At 53.7% G+C, this 18,376-nt stretch overlaps 1 protein-coding gene across 1 annotated transcript in view; it reads right to left on the bottom strand.

The window, feature by feature from the left end:
- ADCY5 (adenylate cyclase 5) overlaps window positions 1-18,376 on the bottom strand; it is a 105,847-nt gene that overhangs the window by 31,557 nt on the left and 55,914 nt on the right. The window contains exons 4-8 of the mRNA XM_030328747.1: window positions 10,076-10,187; window positions 8,343-8,470; window positions 6,191-6,349; window positions 5,183-5,324; window positions 2,819-2,959 (exon numbers count right to left, since the gene is read on the bottom strand). Coding sequence (XP_030184607.1) covers window positions 2,819-2,959; window positions 5,183-5,324; window positions 6,191-6,349; window positions 8,343-8,470; window positions 10,076-10,187 — 682 coding nt within the window. The remainder of the gene's footprint in view (window positions 1-2,818; window positions 2,960-5,182; window positions 5,325-6,190; window positions 6,350-8,342; window positions 8,471-10,075; window positions 10,188-18,376) is intronic.

The raw sequence follows: 18,376 nt of genomic DNA, 5'->3' as shown, positions 1-18,376 counted from the left end.
ACGGGGGCCAGCAAGGATTTTACTCCGGGACTGAGGACAACCAGGCTGTACTATGCTTATGCAGGTCTCTGCAGCTCAGAAATCTACCCGACACGTTTTTAACAAACCTATTTCTGACCTTCCCCTACGCTCCTTTGGTCATTTACTGGGGTTGGCTGGGGACTGGGTCCGGTGGATGCCATGTTAGTGTGGAGAGCTCAGCACTGGGTTAGGGTGTCGGCAAAAGAACCTTGGCAAATGGTTGTTAAGAACACAGTCCCGCAGATGGGTTCAAGTCTCACGATCTGCTTACTACTTCTAGAACAACGGTCCTCAGCCTGGCTAGGAGGACCCTCACATGGGTTCTGCCACAGCACCCAGCTCAGCTCAGGGGGTCCTGTGTGGTTCCCAATTCCGGTCCCTTGGCCCTAAAAGCAGGAACAGAGGCCACGGCCCCTCGGCTCATCCACACGGAGGTTCGTACGCCCGCTTGGCAAGCTGCTCATCTCCTCTGGGCACTCGGGCTCAGCCCGCTGCCCCCACAGAATGCAGAGCTTCCCTGGTTAGATGAGCAGATGCCCCTGCATGCCCTTCCTGTCAACCTTCTTATTAGTAAGTACCCTCAGGGACTTCACGACACTTGTGCCTAAGCACACACCAGAGCAGCTCGTCACTACGTTTTAAAAGCTGAGTAAAAGCCGAAACAAGATTTAAAGAAATAAGAGTGCTGCCTACAGGTTAGTACCTTTCTTAGTGTTCTCAGACACCGCTTAACCTAATCCTCCACCCCCACCATCGGTGGAAGTCAGGGTAGCATCTCTCCTTTTGAGCATCTTTACCAAAGATTTCAGGCAAGTTTTACACCAGAAGTCAGTGGTGTGCCTGGTGGCTGGCAGAACTACCCCCTCAACAGCCTAGACACTCAGACTGGGCGGGCTGGGGGCTGGAACTGGTCCTTTGACGCCGGCCTCTGGCGACTCTGCCTGGCCAGGATGAGGGATGGGAGTCTCTTCTCCCAAAGGCTGCTGCAGAGGCGTCCCCAACCCTGTTCTTCCACACACCTTCCCATCCCTCTGTGCTGGCGAGGCAGCTGATGCCACGGAGGAGCCTGGCAGCCAGTCTCCCCCGAGACGGCCCTTTCCCCAGTTACAGCCCTTCCGCTGATGGTTCCAAGGCTCCTGGTCCTAACAATGATTAATGCATCTGCTAAACCGGTGCTTATGCTCCAAACTGTCTCCTTTGGGACTCTGAAATAACTGAAGACTCTGCTTACACCAAGTATCTCCAAAGAAAAAAGCTTTCCAACAATTTTAAACAGAGAAAGCCCACCAGGCACCTTTCCTGCCTGCTTGTGGCTCTTCTTCCTCTCCTCTCCCCGCCTAGTCTCCTGCTCAGCTCTGTCCTCTCCCTCCTGTCTTTCTGCTCCTCTTCCCTCCCACCTGGATGAGAGCCTCCCTCTTTGCACCCAGCTCTCAGTGGCCCCACACTGTGCTCACCCCCTCTGGACCCAGTCACATGGATACAGAATCCACAGCAGATTATTAAAGGGCTAGGGTGAGAACAAAGAGGTCCACCGACTGCTCTTTGCCTTGAGGAGGGCCCCCCAGGGAGAGGGAATGTGGCTAGTGGCCTGGGCGGCACTGGCCAGACCTGTGAAGTCCAAGTTCAAAGCCCTGGGGGAAGGCTGGGTCCCTCCCACTCTGTTCCCTCATAACCTTCATGTCCTGCAAGTTGCTTCTTGACTGTCAAAAACTAAAATAGAGGTCTTGACTCAATTCATTTTTTGATCTTACACATTTTCCTTGAACCTCTGTCATCTGCTATTTGCCAGTTAGCAAGCAGCAGAGTGGCTGGGTCCCCAGCCTGTCCCTGGCTCAGTCAGCTGACTCAGCTGGATTTTCATGGAGTTTATCTCTAGTCCCTGCTGCTGTAGCTAAAACCTGCTCCAACCTACAGACCCCAAATTGGGGATCCTACTGCTGGCGCGCCCCACCTCATTCTTCTACCCTGGCGCGTGCGTGTGCGCGCTCTCTGTCTGTCTGTCTGTCTCTCTCTCTCTCTCACACACACACACACACACATACACACACATGGCTCCCCACAACCTGCTGCTTCACCCACCCCTCTCTCACGGTGGGCGACTCCCATGGGAACCAGGCTGCCTGTGAGCCAAGGAGTTTGTTCGGACATGGATGCCAAACTCTTTGATAAAAACAAAGGAAAACACTGCTGCCAGACCCTGACTTCTGTTACCCCTCTCCCTCTTCCTCTCACCCTCTGAATTCTTTGTCATCACTGACAGAACCCAGGCAGCACATCCTGAATTAGCCTGTTCTTGGTGTGTGTTTAGGGACAGTGGGGGGGCGGGGGGGTGTCTGTCCTCCAAGGCAGTTGGGGTCCCGTGTCCCCCGCCCCTTCCATGGCCTCTGCTCACCCCACAGAGTGCCCCGCAGTGAGCAGGGGCACTTCTCAGCACAGAGGGCAGAGGGGACCATCACCTGGCACTTCACCAAAAAGTACTGAGATGGTCTCTGAGCAACTGAGCCAAAGGATGTGTTTTCAGCTGCCCAGGAAGGGCACCTGATAAGCTGGTGCCCACCAGACAGTGCCAACGGACCACTGGAGGCTCTGGCTGGACTCAGGGGCTGCTTCCAGCCTGTGGGACTCATAGAGAGAGCCCAGGGCCAGAAATCAGGCATTCTGGCTCCTAGTCCAAAGTGGATTCTGTGGCTCTCCAGGTGCCATCAGGCAACACAAGGGGCCTGACCCCATCCTCACACTCAAGGAAGGCCCTAGCCCTGGAGAGTACTGCCCACCTGCTGTTCCCCCCACTACTCACCATCCGCTTCATCTCCTTGGACACCTGGTTGCCCCCTAGGTGGTTGTAGAAGGGACGCTCAGCCCCCCAGTGGGGCGGGTTGTGCCCAATGGAGTTGGTTCTCTGGCGATTCATCTTGGCGATCATGGCCTTTTCTTCTTTCTGGGAGTGCCAAACACATGCATCAGTCTGTGGGCAGAGCCTACCAGGTGAGCCCAAGTGGGCAGTTTCTCATGGCTCCCAGGTGCCTGGCCAGGTAGGGGCTGAGGCAGGTGCCCCTCTCTTCTGTGCACATCCTGGAGCCTAGACATCTGCCAGGATCCTAGAGCTCACTGGAGAAAGCATCTTAAATCCCTCCAAATTCCCCAACATAGCCCTAGCTGGCTTAGGTGGGAGGTTGGTCTTATGAGAAAGCAAAGAGGCTTTCCCAATTGTCACTGGCATAGAATCCTCAGGGGTGGGCAGAGCTTGGGTCTGAGGCGCTCAAGGTGAAGGAGGGAGAAGAAACCTAGGATTCCAATCCACTCAACTTATCCCAAACAACCATGTTCTGCCAGAGGGTGCAGTAAGACAGGCCCTGCTGCCCAGAAGGCAGCTCGGAGAGGTTTGGGTCACTAGAGCTTGAGATGCAAAGGCCGATAGACACTGTACAAATACACAAGCGGGGCCTCAGCTGGCTCCCCACGTGCCAACCATCATCTCTGTCTGTCCATCCATCCAATGGGCTCCAGTTGGAGGGCTGGAGAGGTCCTGGGGAGACCTGAGGCAGCCTTCCCCTCAACTTCCTCTCTGAGCCTGGGAAGGGAGCCCATCAGATCAGGGACACAGAGGGGAGGGGACACAGCCTACTTCAGCTGACATTGCTCTGGATGCGGGGTGTCACTCATCCTTTCTGGACCGCTTATCAAGAAGCTGGAAGAACACACCCCATAGAATCCAGGGTAGAAGGTAACAGCCCTCAGCCTGGGTGGGGCAGGAAGGTGGGGCTGAAGACCTCATCAACCTAGCAGAGGGGAGGGGGTGGGAGGAAGGCCTGGGAGGAGGTCAGTTCACTTGAACTATAGTCAAACAGTAAGCAAATGTTCAAAAATGTGACAAATAAGCCACCAGGTGCTCTCCCCAGAACGTATAAATCCTCCCATCCCTCTTCATGGTCTGTGGGGGGCCTGGCACAGCTCCCTGGAAGGGGCCCCACAGCCAGGACCTGTCTCCAGGGCTGCACTGCTGCGGCGGATGAGGTGCCCGTGTGATGTCCCTGTCAGGGTGGACACCTGTCCCAAGGAGCCCTGTATCCCTTTAAAAAATCAACCTCTGCTGTCACTCAACACTTTCTCTGAACTTTTCTCCCAGCTTAATTTTATCTTTAGTCTAATGTCTTTTTTTTTAATTTTTTTTTAATGTTTATTTATTTTTGAGAGAGAGAGAGAGACAGACAAACAGAGCATGAGCAGGGAAGGGGCAGAGAGAGAGGGAGACACAGACTCTGAAGCAGGCTTCAGGCTCTGAGCTGTCCGCACAGAGCCCAACACGGGGCTTGAACTCATGAGCCATGAGATCATGACCTGAGCCAAAACCAAGAGTCAGACGCTTAAACGACTGAGCCACCCAGGCACCCCTAGTCTAACTTCTTAAGAAAGGAAGAGGGAAGATTTCTCTGTCAAAAGGTTCTGACCAACAGGTCAGTTCAATGGAAAGATTCACCAGTAAAAGGCATTTTAATCTAGGGAGAAATAGAAAATGTTCTCTTCATTCACTTTAAAAATTAAGAACATGGAACATGACACTATTAAAAATAGAATGCCAAAGTCTGCTAATAATTCAGTTTTATATTTGGGCAAGTGTGGGATGGGACAAAGTGAGGGGGAAGAAGGGGACTATAAGGTGAAAGAAGGAAAGAACAGAGGTCCTCTCGAGAAATAAAGGTCTGCAGGGACAGAGACCTATTGAGACGAAGAGATAGGGAAGGAACGAATCCACCTAGTTCACGCAACAGACAAGGAGCAAGGCAGAGATGAAACCAATGGCTGGAGATACAGTAGATGACGGACAGACCTCCTAGTTGTTTTATTTCCATGCCCTGGCCTACTGCTATGTTGCTAACTGATTTGAGGCCTGTTGCATTTTTGCAACAGAAGCAAAATGAAAACATTCCCTCTTTGCTGTCAGCCGTCACAAGGCCTTTCTAACTCTCATGTCCTTCCTGAGATGCAGGAACCACGACCGTGTGAGGAATTCACGACTTGACTCAAGGGAAGAGTGAGAAGACAAGGTAGCGGCTGCCAAGAAACATTCCTCCCCAGAAGAAGAAGGCCGAGCAACCCCTGGAGCCCTCCCCCACCCACCTGGCCCACCCGGTCCACCCGGCCCCTCAGCCCTTGGCCCGACCCGCTTCTGGGTGCAGCGCAGGATGAGGAAGGTCTCAATGCTGTGCTCCTTGAGGTAGGCGTTGCGCTCGCCCCCACAGCCTGGCTCCACCTCATAGTCACCATTCAGGTAGTTGAGCGTGGCCTTGGTGATGTGGATGCGCCTGCAGGTGGGGAGAGATGCAGGGAGAGCAGGGCAGAAAACATGACTTCAGAACTCCAGTCCCCATACAGAACCACACTGCAACCGACTTGGCCACAGTTCAAACCCCAGGGCCCGAACCCTGGCTCAGATGCTAAGCCCAACTTAGATCCCAGCCTCAACACACTGCATCTCTCCACTGTTCAAGGTAGACCCCTTCCCACCTGACCACACCACATCACATCTACGTTATGTCATCCTCATCACAGAATACATCATTAGTCTGTCAGAAGGACACAGCCTGTCTCACAGATCTCACAAACCCGCTCAGGAGCCAGCAGTGACTCTGGCTGAGTACACGACTGAGTCCAGATACCCCAGCCTGGCACGAATGTTCTTTTAACACAGGCACTGTTTTTCCCACTGGTCCCTAAGCGGTCATGTGCTCTACTTCCATTCCTTGGAAATACCATGTTTCCTATACCTGTGCCTGTCCTCACTGTGGTCCCTCATCCTGGCCCTCTCTCCACTCCTACCTTCCTCACCTGTCCGAATCCCGCCCAGTCACCCTGGCCAGCTCACATCCTTTCCATCCTGGCCACCCCTGAAAATTACCCACAGTTCCTCCCTCCTCCAGAACTCTACCCCATCTATCACATCACACAACAAGTTGCCCTGTTTTGTGCAAATATCTTCTGGGTAAAGCCCGGGCAAAGGTTGAGAGGTTGCTCCCTACAACTTGCCATGGTGTGGTGCAAGTAATTTGTTAAGGAGAGGACCTTCTACTAAAATTCTGCCAACCCCATCCTGCCCACCCCCTGCCCCATGCCTCGGGACAGTCACCCTGAGTGGGGTTGGGTGGGAAGCAAAGTCTGGGCCCTCACTCACCCTGCCTTGCCTCCAGCTTCCATGTGGTTGGCCAGCGTGACGTCATTAGACCAGACGTCGAACTGCCACTTCCTGAGACCAAGGACACCGCAGTGTACTCGCCCGCTGTGAATTCCCACGCGCATGTTCACGTTCACCCCAGTCACCTCCCGGACCAACCTGGGGATGGAGCAGGGGTAAGGATGGGAGAGGGTCGGGGGCCAGGCACACAGAGTGGGGGCGGGGCTGGAAGGCACGGGGTCGGGGGTGTGACAGAAGGTGCAGGGGTCAAAGAGTCATTTCTCTCTGGTCCAGCCCAAATTCGGAGTCTGAGACTGTTCCACCCGAGGGGCACCGCACAGGCTGGGCCCTGGTGCTCAGGTGCTGTAAGAAGTGAGGCGTTGCTTCCCGGCATGGCCACAAGGGGGCACAGCGCCTCACACTACAACCCAGGACTCGCTGCTTCCCCACTAAGGTAACTAAGGTTCTCTTTGCTACCCTCAAGTCAATTCAGCTGTGTTCCGCATATTAGTGCTCGACCGAGACAGGGAAGTTATAGCCGCTTCAAACCCCATTCATAGAATACTCGGATCTGTCCACATTGCTGCTGCTTCTTGGACGTTAGCAGGATAACAGAGAAAGGTGGTTAACTATTTCAAGAGAGGACACATGTCCTGCTCAGGAGAGAAGGGGAGCCTGAGCAGGTGCAGGGGACCAGGGATGTTCCATGTGCTGGAAGACAGCACCAGTCCCCACCGCGGTGGCACATGCACCACACCCTGGGGCGCGGGGGCCTCTAGTAGATGGGTGGGCCCTCTGCAGGATGGAGAGTGTGATGGAAGCTATATTGCTCTGGGTGTATGTCTGAGGTGCAGGGTCTGCAGAAGAGGGTACAGGTGCTTGGGGGGGGAGGGGGTACACGGTGTGTACTCTTTAGGGACCTGGATACTCTCTGATACCCTGGGATAGATCTACTCAGCCAGCTGTGGGACCAGCAGTCTGACCTGGCCTAGAGGGCAGGCCCATCATGTGGACACTTGCCCTCCTCACCACCTCACTGGCAAGAGGCTGACGCCTGACACAGGAAAGACTGATGTCATTCATCATTGCTCTTGTCCTGGGATACCTCGGCTGTGGCTGCGCCTTCCATCCACAGTGCCTCCGGCCCCTTGCTTAGGTTGATAACATCTCATTCCGCCGAAATTTCTGTCTTAACTCTGGGGCCACTTCCTACATGAAGCCTCTCTTGGTCTTCCCAATGGAAACAACTGACCCTTCCTGGACCCTCCCATCTCGATTTGCCTCTCCCACCTGGTGGCGTCTGCTCGGCATGCCTGGTATCACAGCAGCGGGAGTCCCAGCCTCTCCCTCAACAGACTCCGTGCTTCCAGGCAAGGGAGGGAAGCACTGGCTAGCCCAAGCATGCAGGGGCAGTCAGTAAACACTGCAGAAAGGAACTCCACCAAACCGAATGGACCCTGCCACCTTCCTGGACAGCTACTCTGACTTCTGACCTTGTCCACTGTGGCTTTTCCTTTGCCCCTCCCTGGCTACTTCTGAACCTCGAAATTCCTGAGCCTAAGCTTGGATTACCCATACCTTTTCATGACTGGACCCCCTTCTCTGGCCAGCAGTGACCAAGAATTGGCCAAAGATGTTTTTTGCTATTGCTCCCAGGAAGGACGGGACACCTGTTTGCATCCACTTGCCCTGTTGTGTTACCCTGGGGACCTGTTTAATCCCTCTGAGTCCAACCTTACTCATCTGGAAAGAAATGGGACCAATGGGCTCTGCCCCTGGCTGGGTAGTCGTGGGACCTAAGAGACTAGGGTGCAATGCATAGGACCAGCACGACGGCCACCTGGTCCTCCTCTCTTGCAGAGGTGAGGCCACATCTCCCGCTACCCTGGAGTCTGCAAACCCCTCCCCTCCTAGAGGACATGTTCCCCTGGGAAAAGCTTCCTAGGCTGCTGTGGATAGAAGTTGCCCAGGAGAAGGCTCAAAGTCTAGAGGTGCAAATCAGCCCTCCAGCATGGCCACGGGGTCTTGGGAGACAGCTTTGCCCCAGTTTCCCTGCCTCTATTAGTTCCACCTGGAGGCTAGCTGGTCAGTTACTCAGGCTGTGGGACAGCACCCCCACAGATGGACAGTCCCCCCGCAGACTGGCACTTACGAGATGGCCTCAATCATGTCCATGCCCATCTCCACGCAGCAGTGAGCGTGGTCAGCCCTCGCTTCAGGCAGCCCAGAGACACAGTAATAACAATCCCCCAGGATCTTAATACGTAAACAGTGATTCTCCTGGAAAGCAAATTAATTTTAAAAATTAAAAATAGTAGGAAAGAGAAGTGGGAGGGAAAGAAACGGGAAGCAAACAGATTCACCCCATGCCTGGAATAACTTGCCTTTTAGGGCAGTGAGCACAGACCCAGTGCCGGCAGATGCATGGCCCCGGCCCCAGGACAGGCTTATCGGGACTGGCGGGGGGGGGGGGGGGGGGCGGTGGAGGACAGGCTGAGCAGCCCTCACAGAGGCATTCCAGCCTCCCCAGGCTCAGGAACTCACTTTTATGGTCACTGCTGAGACCCAAGAAGAATGCAGTTGGTCTGATGAGGGAGCAAATAGGGCAGAGACTCATCAGAGTGAGGAAGGTCCCAAGTTGAGAGCCAGCCCCTGGTTCTACTGCCAGGCCCCAGAGAATGCTCTGACTCTTGGCCTAAGGTTCTACGAACAGTTTGCTGATTCTCCTTCTTTTATAAAAAGACTGAAGCAGAAATGAGACCTAACCAAAGCTCATCTGACCCTCAGCCTGAGACTTATACCAAAAAGAATGCTGCTAAACCAGCAAGCACATGAGCGCTAAGATACCCACAGAGCTGAAGCACCCGCCCACTGCTGCTCCTGAACAGAGGAACTGGCAGGGTCACCCGACAGTCAGGGTGACCCATGACTAGGGTTGGGATGGGATGTCGTTAGTCACCAATTCTCCAAATCTGGCCCCTAGGAGTTACTCCATGAAGTGGGATGCTAGGACACACCAGTCCGTGTGGCCTGGACTCTCATTTAAGGCCCCCCCAAAACCCAAGGGCCCAGCATACACCCACTCGCCCCACCCACGTTCAGTGATAGAAACAACCAGTGAGGTGTGAGACCCGCCATCTAATGCCCTTGGCGGCCCTGCTGCCGCCTCTGACCAGCACTGGCCTCTCATCAATGATCTGGTCTGGTGTCCTGAGAGGGCAAAAGGGAACGTGTCCACATGTCGGTGATACCGCAGCAAGCAGCCCCTGACGAGCAAGGACTCTACAAGGGCCAGAGCATCACTCAAAGACACGAAAGCTGGGAAAGGATGACAGTGTCAGCAAGGGCCTAACGAACGAACGCACAGTTTACCACTCCAGGCCCCGGGTGCTACTTCCAATTTGCCAAACAGTGCAGCATCCTCTTTCCGGAAGCCTCTAGGGGGTGGCACGTAGCTGTCTGCAGGCCAGTTGCGACTCAGACTCATTCTCTTATCACTGGCCAACCTCATCAAGAAAATGGCTCTATGGCACCTAATTTGCCGACCAAACAGAAATTCCTCAGGGGCCTGGGCAGTGTTACCTGCAGGCCTTGCCACACCCCCCTCCTCAGATGGAGGGCTCGCCCACTTGCCCCCACCCGTGACCAGTGACAGTGTAAAAGTAAGGTGTGAGGATACGCAGCCACAGCCCGTGCAACCCCTCTGCCCCTCCCCAGTTCTCAACAGTGGACTCTGCCCAGCAGGGCACACGCTGGCACAGTGCCTGTCCCTGGGGTTCAGCGAGTCCTTGGCCACAGCACTCTCCCTCAGGCAGCCCAGATGGAGCCACCCTCTGGCTCCAGCACAGGCCCTTGGGTGCTGAGGACAGCAGGCAGGAGACTCACCGCAGCCAGCTTGTCGAAGCGGGCGAAGAGCTCATTGAGGGTCATGACTAGCTCCTGGGCAGTGCACTGGGACGCCAGGCTGGTGAAGCCCTCGATGTCAGCAAACAGGATGCTGGGGAGACAGGTGGAGGAAGACCCCCATGAGAGAGGGAGTTCAGGGGGACACAGCCAGGGCCACCCTCTGCCTTAGGAGAGCTGTTGGCCAGAAAGAGTCCAGGCCCAGGCGGGGGCAGGCGGGGGGCTCCAAATGGCTGCTGGGGAACAGATCAAGAGCCCTGGCACCAGAGAGTTGAGGATGCTGGCCTCTCCATGCTGGCCGGGAGATATGCTAGAGTCCTGCTTCCTGTGCTCTAATTGTGTCCTCACTCCCACTCAGGAGGAAAGATGGGACAGAGGCATATGAAGTCTGGGAGTATGCATCTGCCTGAGTTACCAAAGTCAGGGGCCTGCCCCCCTCCCCCAGTTCTGTCACCTTTTGGGCCTGCCCTGTTTAACTCCTGAGCAAACCCCTCAAGGTAACTGGGGCCTTTGATTCATCTGCTTGGAAAGTGTTTCAGGCCTAAAGGGCAGCCATATTAAGGTCTCACCTCTCCACCCTCCAGATAGGGTTTTAGACCCCAAGCCCTCCATCCCAAGGGAGTCCTCTAGAAGGGACAGACTAAAGCGGCCTAGGGGAGAGAGACAGAGAGGAAGACACAGCCAGCAAGCTTCTCTGGAAGCCTCCAACTCATCCCTGCCAGCAACTTCAGCCTCATCCCCAGGCACGTAGTCAAATGTACCAGCCGTTCCCCGCAGTGTGCATTGTGGATCTTCTATCCGTTTCTCTGGCTTTTGTTCAGGAGACTGAAAACGTCTTCCTTTTCTCCCACAGCACACTGCCAGAGGTGAGTCCTCAGGGCTGGAATGTGTAAGAGCCCCGAGAGTTCTTTTCTTTCCCCCCGGATGGACACAAAAATGTAATCACTCTCAGGTACTGAGATGCTCCCGGTGGCCCGGCTCACGGCTGGGAGTTTCCAAACTGTCTTCTCACCAAGTCCTCCAGGCAGCCCCAAAGCCAAGGCTTGGTGTCTTCTCACAAATGAGGAGGCTGCGCCTCCGGGAAGAAGCTGCAGACAGCAGTGCGGTGGGCTCCTTTGCCCAGGCCTGCGTTCTCCCCACTGCACCGCGAGGCTCTGAGGCACCTGACTCTTCCTTTTTCAAATGAAGAGCGTAGAACTAAACAGATTTTGTCATTTTATTTGGAAAATGTGTGTTGGTAAATTAAGCTTGTCTTTCTATCCTGATGCTTGATCTCTGGGGCCTTACTGACCCTGGGGAGCCTGTCTCTCCCAGGCTAGCCTTTCTTGGAGATAAGTCAAAACTCACGCTGGGGTCAGAGCCCGGCACCCCAACCGGCTCTCACACCCGGGGCCACTACTCCCCTGCCCTAATCACCCCAGGGACAAGTACGGGACCCGAGATAGTCCCTCTACTCCAGAGCCTGATGAAACTATTCAAACTAGCCCATCCCAAACCTGCTTATCCTGCCTCACCCATTCCTTTCCGCAGAAACCCCAATAAACGCTCTCGTCCACAGTGCCCTCTCACCCTGCCTCCCGATCCTCCACAGCGCTTCTGCACATGGCCCCCATGGTGTGTGCTATGCTCCCTTCTCTTGGGATGAATAACAAACGATCTTTTCAATGGCAGCTGCCTCCTGATCTATTTGCCTTTGTACACCTGGATAATAATAAAACCTACCTTTTAAAACAGCTGGACACTGTTCTGAGCACTTTGTGTGCATCAACTCACTTAAACATCATGACCATCCTATGAGGTTAGTATCCTCCTTTTACAAGTGAGAAAACAGACACAGAGAGATTGAGTCACTTGCCCATGGCAACCTGGCCAGGCTGTTGGCCCCACAGCCAACTTAAACCAATAAAAGCATAATTCAGTGGTCTGGCATTGTATATGGGGCAGAGAGGGGCAGATGGGCACTGCGGGTAGGCAAGTCCAGGACTCCATCAAGAGGGGGCACAGTTAGCAGCTGCTTGCCAGCTCACACGAGGTAAGGTGGAAGCAGAGACGAGCCAAATGGGGGGAAAGAAGAAAAGCTGAGGAGAAAGAAGAGGAACGGAGAGGAGATACACTGCTCCATCAGGCCACAGGACTAAGGACAGCAGACAGGCTGCTTCTGAGTGGACAGCTATGCAGGCAGGGGCTCAAGAGATGCAAAGGATTTGGGGTCTCCATCAGGCTTTGATGCCTGGGGTCTGACGGGGCAGATGGGCTCAGCACCCTGCCCAGAGGGAGTGCATGGTGTCTGCATGCGGGGTAAGAGGAGCAGGTGAGGGGAGGCCGCTATGCTCCAGATGCTGATCTCAGGCCCTAACTAGGTGCAGCCCCCTCCCCACCCACCTGCTGCTTCTCCAGCTCTCAGTCTCTTAGGCAACTGCCCCACTCCATTCAAGAACAAGGGAACCGGCTCTCAGTCTATGTGAAAGCACCATCACATAGTTGCTCTGGAAATTCTTTAACTCTCAAGACACCAAAGCCAATTGAGATTGGGATCAAGACCTGTTGCTCCAGAGTTAAGAAACATATGCATTCAGTTCAAGTCAGTTTTTCAAATGCAAAGCCAGGAGATACCAGGCCCAGCAGCAGCTCCATGCAGAGTAAAGCTACAGAGCAGACGCCTGGCCTCGGGGGGCTGATGAGACCCCCACAGCAGGAAGAGAAAAACGTCCTGAACCCGAACCGAACCCAGCAAGGCAGGATGACTACTACTAGGGTCAGGTAACCCACAGCACCGGGCCAAAAAGAGGAGTGGAGAGAGAGAGAATGGGCTGCCCCTAGAATCAGGAGTGTGGACCAGGGGTTCAGAGGGCAAGTACAGGATCCATCAAGAGGGGTCACACTCTGTAGATGTGACCCCCACACCTGCGGAGCTTACCTACCTACTCAGGAGGGACACTCCGGCAGGGCTGGCCATGGGCAGGCCTGCCATCGTTCTCCTTCTCCATAGGGGACCTTGCTGGGCCTTAGAGCACTGTCCTCCACAGCTGCTCACATCCTGCTAGACCAGTGGGCCTCAGACTTGGTGTCTGTTAGAAACACCAGGCACTTTCACAGGAGTGGTCCCTAAGCCCCACCCCCAGAGATTCTGGCTTAATTAGCCTGAGGTGGGGCTCTGCTCTTGATGGATTCTGTTCCGTTTTGTTTTATTTTAAGCTTCCCCGGTGATTCTAACATACAGCCACGGTTGAGAGCCACTGCACTAGTTTAAATGTCACTTCAAGGAGACCTTCATCACCCTATGTGAATCTATAACCCCTCCCATGTCTGTCTCCCTTCCCTGCTGTATTTTTCTCCACTGTACATTTCACTATTTAATATATTATTGCGGGTGTTTTTGTTATTATTATGCTCCTGTCTCTCTCTGTCCTCGCTAGAATGCAAAGTCCTTGAGGGAGGGATTTTGGCCTCGTCCATTCACTGCCACATCTCAGCTACCAGCACAACGTCTGGCACATGGAATAAATGTTCAGTAAAATTCACAACCGGATAACCGTCTGACTGAGACGGGTCACATCCCCCTCACCCTCTGCCTTATTCCCCACCCTCCCCCGCTCTCGCCCCACCCTGCACAATGCCCAGCCCGCAGCAGCTGCCTCTATTAGTCTCCTGCCATAGCAAAGTACTACAAGCTGCGTGGCTTGAAACAACAGAAATGTGTTCTCTCACAGTTCTGGAGGCTAGAGGTCGGAAATCCAGCTGTCACCTGGGCAGTCCTCCCTCTGAGACTCTGGGTAGGACCCTTCCTCGCCTCTTCCTACTTGCTGGTGGTGGCTGCCCACCCTCGGTATTCTGGGACTCAGGAGCTCTGTCACTCCAGTCTCTGCCTCTGTCCTCACACAGCGCTGTCCCTGTGTATCTGTGTCTTCGTCTTCTTTTAAGGACACCACTTATATTGGATTAGGGGCTCACCCTACACTAGCATCCTAATCTGATTTCATCTGCAAGGACCCTATATCCAAATAAGGCCATATTCACAGGGACCAGGGGTTAGGACTCCAACATATTTTGTAGGGAGACACAGTTCAACCCATAACAGTGCCTAATATAGGTTTGTTGAATGGAAGAGGATATGCACAGTTTGAAAGCAAGCAAGAGGCAAGGCCAGCAATTCCAACAGTTCTTCCTTCGACCCCATGGGGCCTCTTGGGATCCCAAGCAGGTTGCCTGAGACAGGAGCCTGTGGAGCCCAGGGCCTGGCATCAGCAGACACCACAACGACATCCACGGGATAAATGGTAGAATGGTTGCAGAGGCCATGAGCAGCTTCCTGGTTAATGCCAGGAGGTGTCGGAAACAACATCGACCACGCCAGTGTGTGAGGGGCCTGCAGGTGGCTGAGAAAGCCAGAGCCTCCCTCCAGACTGCTGGGATCTACTCTTTGTGCCCCCCCCCCACCCCCACTGCCGCCGCCGCCTGGGGCTTTCAACAGACACTGAGGAGTCAGAGAAGGTAGGCTGCTGGCTGGCTGACGAGTGGGTGGTGAGCCAGCCTGCTGGAGAGGAGAGGCTCAGAGCAGGCTCCTCACTTGTGCAGAGGTTTGGACAGGGTCTCTGAGGTCCCAGCTCTGAACATTTATGGAAATTCTGCCACCTCCACGTTCCCCCCACCTCCTGTCAAAGGCAAAGTCACCCTCCTCTGCTGCCTTGGGGGAGGCTTCTACTCAGCGGCTGTCACTCTGGAAGCTCCTCTGTTTCTGAGGTTGACCCAACTGCAGACTTCTCCTGGCCGAGGTTTCCTGATGTGCTCCTTGGTAATCCTCAGGGCCACTGTACAGCCATGCCAGGCCCAGACCTGCAGTCCGGTGTTCGTTCATTGATCAGCTCCCACTTGAGAGCTCATCTCGGCAACGCGATCAGGCCCTGGCGGTGGGCACGTGGAAGCAGGGTCGGCCGGCCCTGGCAATGCACTCCTCCCTAATTGCCTGCCATCCATCACTCGTGGTTGCCTGCCTCCTACTCCAGAGGCAAGAGCAGGCAGGCACTTCAGCCCAATTACCACAATAGGTCCTTCAGTGTTCCGTCGCAGCTCGGCTCAGCTTTTCCACACGTATTTGTGGGTAAGCACATTTCCTCACCGTTGCTCCCTCTTGCACCAACAGGTGCTGTGGCCTGATGAAGATGTTGGAGTCTGACCCCGCTCCCAAACAGAAGCCACTCCAGGGAGCGCGTGGGACGCCTAGATGCTGAGTTCTCGTGGTGGTCTGGGCGGGAGGCCATGCCCAGGACCTGCTGCTCTGATCTGCAGTCCTCAGCCCTGCGTGCAGAGGGGGCTCAAGAGATGCTAGAGGCAAACCGTCTGTTGAATTGGGCCCAGGAAAGGTCATCGGGTAGGGGCAGGAAGGGGGTATGGCCAGGTCTCAGCCCAAATCCCAGGATGTTGGGCCCAGCGGGGCTAAAGGTCTTAGGGAAGCAGGGCAAGAAGTGCTGTATGGGCCCCAGCAGCGTAGCCTGAGAAGTCCCAGCCACAGGCCAGGGGTCCCACTTGCTGCGGCATGCCTCCCACTTGCTTCAAGCCATACAACCTGGGGAGCCTCTCAGGTCCACACCCCTTGTAAGATAGAAGAGGAGTGATGGGTCACTCGCAAGCATTAGGTGAGCAGCACGGTCAGTGTTGTGTGGTCATATCAATATCTGGCTGAGAATGGACACCAGGTGACTGGGCATTTTCCAAGGGGTGGTGCAAAAACAATTAGAGCGGGGTATGTGGACCATGCCCTATCTGAGGGACAGGCTGGGAGAGGCAGAGGGGGAAGGCCAATGAGAGAATGCTGAACACAACGGATATCTGCACAGACTCCACCAGCAGGGCAATCCACCCGGGGACAGCCATGCCTTCTCCACTCTCACGGAAATGGACCCCTTCCTTCAGAACCTGGAAGGGACCCAAGACTGGCCTGACTATCAGGATTGGTTCCAGAGGGTCTGGGGTCGATCTATGCCCTGGAATCCGTGTTGCCAGCCTCAGGATCCCCTGCAGACCCCATTCCATCCCCTGAGCCCTTGATCTTGTTTCTGCCCACCAAATCCTACAGCCACCACCCAGACAATGGACTTTGTGTTCACAAAGCCTTGCAAGAGCTGGGGAAATGTATCTCAAAAGAGAAGCCCATGAGGGGGAGGGGACTGCACCAAGACCGAGCAGTAGTCAGTGACCTCTCAGTGATGAGAATGTGGTGCTTTCTATTGTCTTCTTATATTGTTGATTCCTAATTTGTCTACAAAGAACATACATCCTCATATAATAAAAGAGGTTGAAAACAAATCATATTTTTCTAGGATCTCATTCTAACCCTTCCATCTTCATGATATCTTCTCTGATATCTTTCTTGCTCTGATTTCTTACAAGAATCAGAATTTCACAGACATAGCCTGACACATTCAACAGGTTAGTGCTTCTTCAGCCTAACTTATCTCCCTTCCTACCTACCCACCCCAGGGCCCCCAATTTTGAGTCCAAAGAGCTAAAATAATAAGTCCTTGCTGGCCACTGGCTCCTTTGCCCACTGATCCCCATTCTGTGTCCAAGGACAAACTTAGGTCTCTTGTGAGGCCCAATTCCATGCGAGGAAGTGAAGAGACTAGAGCCCTTATACACTGCTGGTGGAAAGGTCAGAGGGTGAACCACTATGGAAAACAGTATGGACTTATTTAAAAAATTAAAAATAGGGGACACCTGGGTGGCTCTGTGAGTTAAGGGTCCGGCTCTTCATTTGGGCTCAGGTCATGATCTCACAGTTGTGAGATCGAGCCCCTTGTCAGGCTCCAAGCTGGGCATGGAGCCTGCTTAAGATTCATATTCTCATATTCTCTCATTCTCTCTCTCTCCCCCCCTCTCCTTACCCCTTTCCCTCTGGCCCTCCCCAACTTGTGCTCGCTCTCTCTCTCAAAAAAAAATTAAAAATGGGATTACATGCCATATGATATAGCAATTTCACTTCTAGATATACACCCAAAAGAACTGAAAGCAGGGACTCAAGAAGGTATTTGCACACCCATAGCACCATCATTCACAACAGCCAAAAGGTTGAAGCAACCCAAGTGTCCATCAACAAATGAATGGATAAACTAAATGTGGCACCTACATGCAATGGAATATCATTTAGCCTTAAAAAGGATGGAGAATCTGGGGTGCCTGGTGGCTCAGTCAGTTAAGTGTCCGACTTGGGCTCGGGTCATGATCTCATGTTCTGTGGGTTCAAGCACCGTGTCAGGCTCTGTGCTGACAGCTCAGAGCCTGGAGCCTGCTTCAGATTGTGTGCTTCCCTCTCTCTCTGCCCCTCCCTTGCTTGCACTCTTTCTCTCAAAAATAAAATAAACATTAAAAAATTAAAACAAAAAAGAATGGAAAGTCTGACACATGCTACAACATGCATGAACCTTGAATACGCTATGCTGAGTGACATAAGCCTGTCACAGAAGAACAGATACTCTATGATCCCACTTAAATAAGGTACCCACAGAAGCCAAATTCATAGGCAGAAAGTAGAATGGTGTTTGTCAGGGGCCAGGTGAGGGAGGTATGGGGAGCTGTTAACAGGTACAGAGTTTCAGTTTTGCAAGATGAAAAAAAGTTCTGGAGATGGACAGTGGTGGTGGTTTGCACCACAACGTGAATGGTTAAAATGGTCAGTTTTATACTATGTATATTTTACCACAAGTAAAATAATTAATTATTTAGTTAGTTAATTAAAGAGATAAGACCCAGCCCCAGTGGCTTCCCCCATGGGGCCAGCTGCGTTCTGAGGCTGCTGTCCTCATGGCACTGGGCTCGGCCCGGCCTCACTGGTGAGGCCCAGATACTCCCTGAGGGGCAAGCGTGGTATCTTTTCTGTCTACTCTTAGTCACTCCTGGCAAAGAGTGGCAGCACAATAAATGTGGAATGAATGAGATAATAATATAAAGGCCACCTCTGTCTATAACTGGTATAACGTAGAGCTCAGAATACTTTTCTTAATATCAGGTTGGAGACAGGAACGCTAGGTGTTTACAGAACCATCCCTCATGTGGTCGGATGCCGGGAATATGACTGGAGGTAAACATTTTCCCTCTCTGCCCACAGGGTGCACAATCCACCCACAGGTATCTGAGCATCACGGACGTTGTCGTGAGGCCATTACAATTCACAGCCATGCTGCAGCTGAGCCAGACACCAGAAAGACCTGGGGAATGCAGCCAAGTCCTTGAAGGAGACAGGAGAGGAGATGATAACCTTAAAAGGGGGAGGTTCAGGAGAGCCTGAGG

This window comes from Lynx canadensis, chromosome C2 (genome assembly GCF_007474595.2).
Source record: "Lynx canadensis isolate LIC74 chromosome C2, mLynCan4.pri.v2, whole genome shotgun sequence".
NCBI lineage: Eukaryota > Metazoa > Chordata > Mammalia > Carnivora > Felidae > Lynx > Lynx canadensis.
This window is presented reverse-complemented; position numbering and strand designations above follow the sequence as displayed.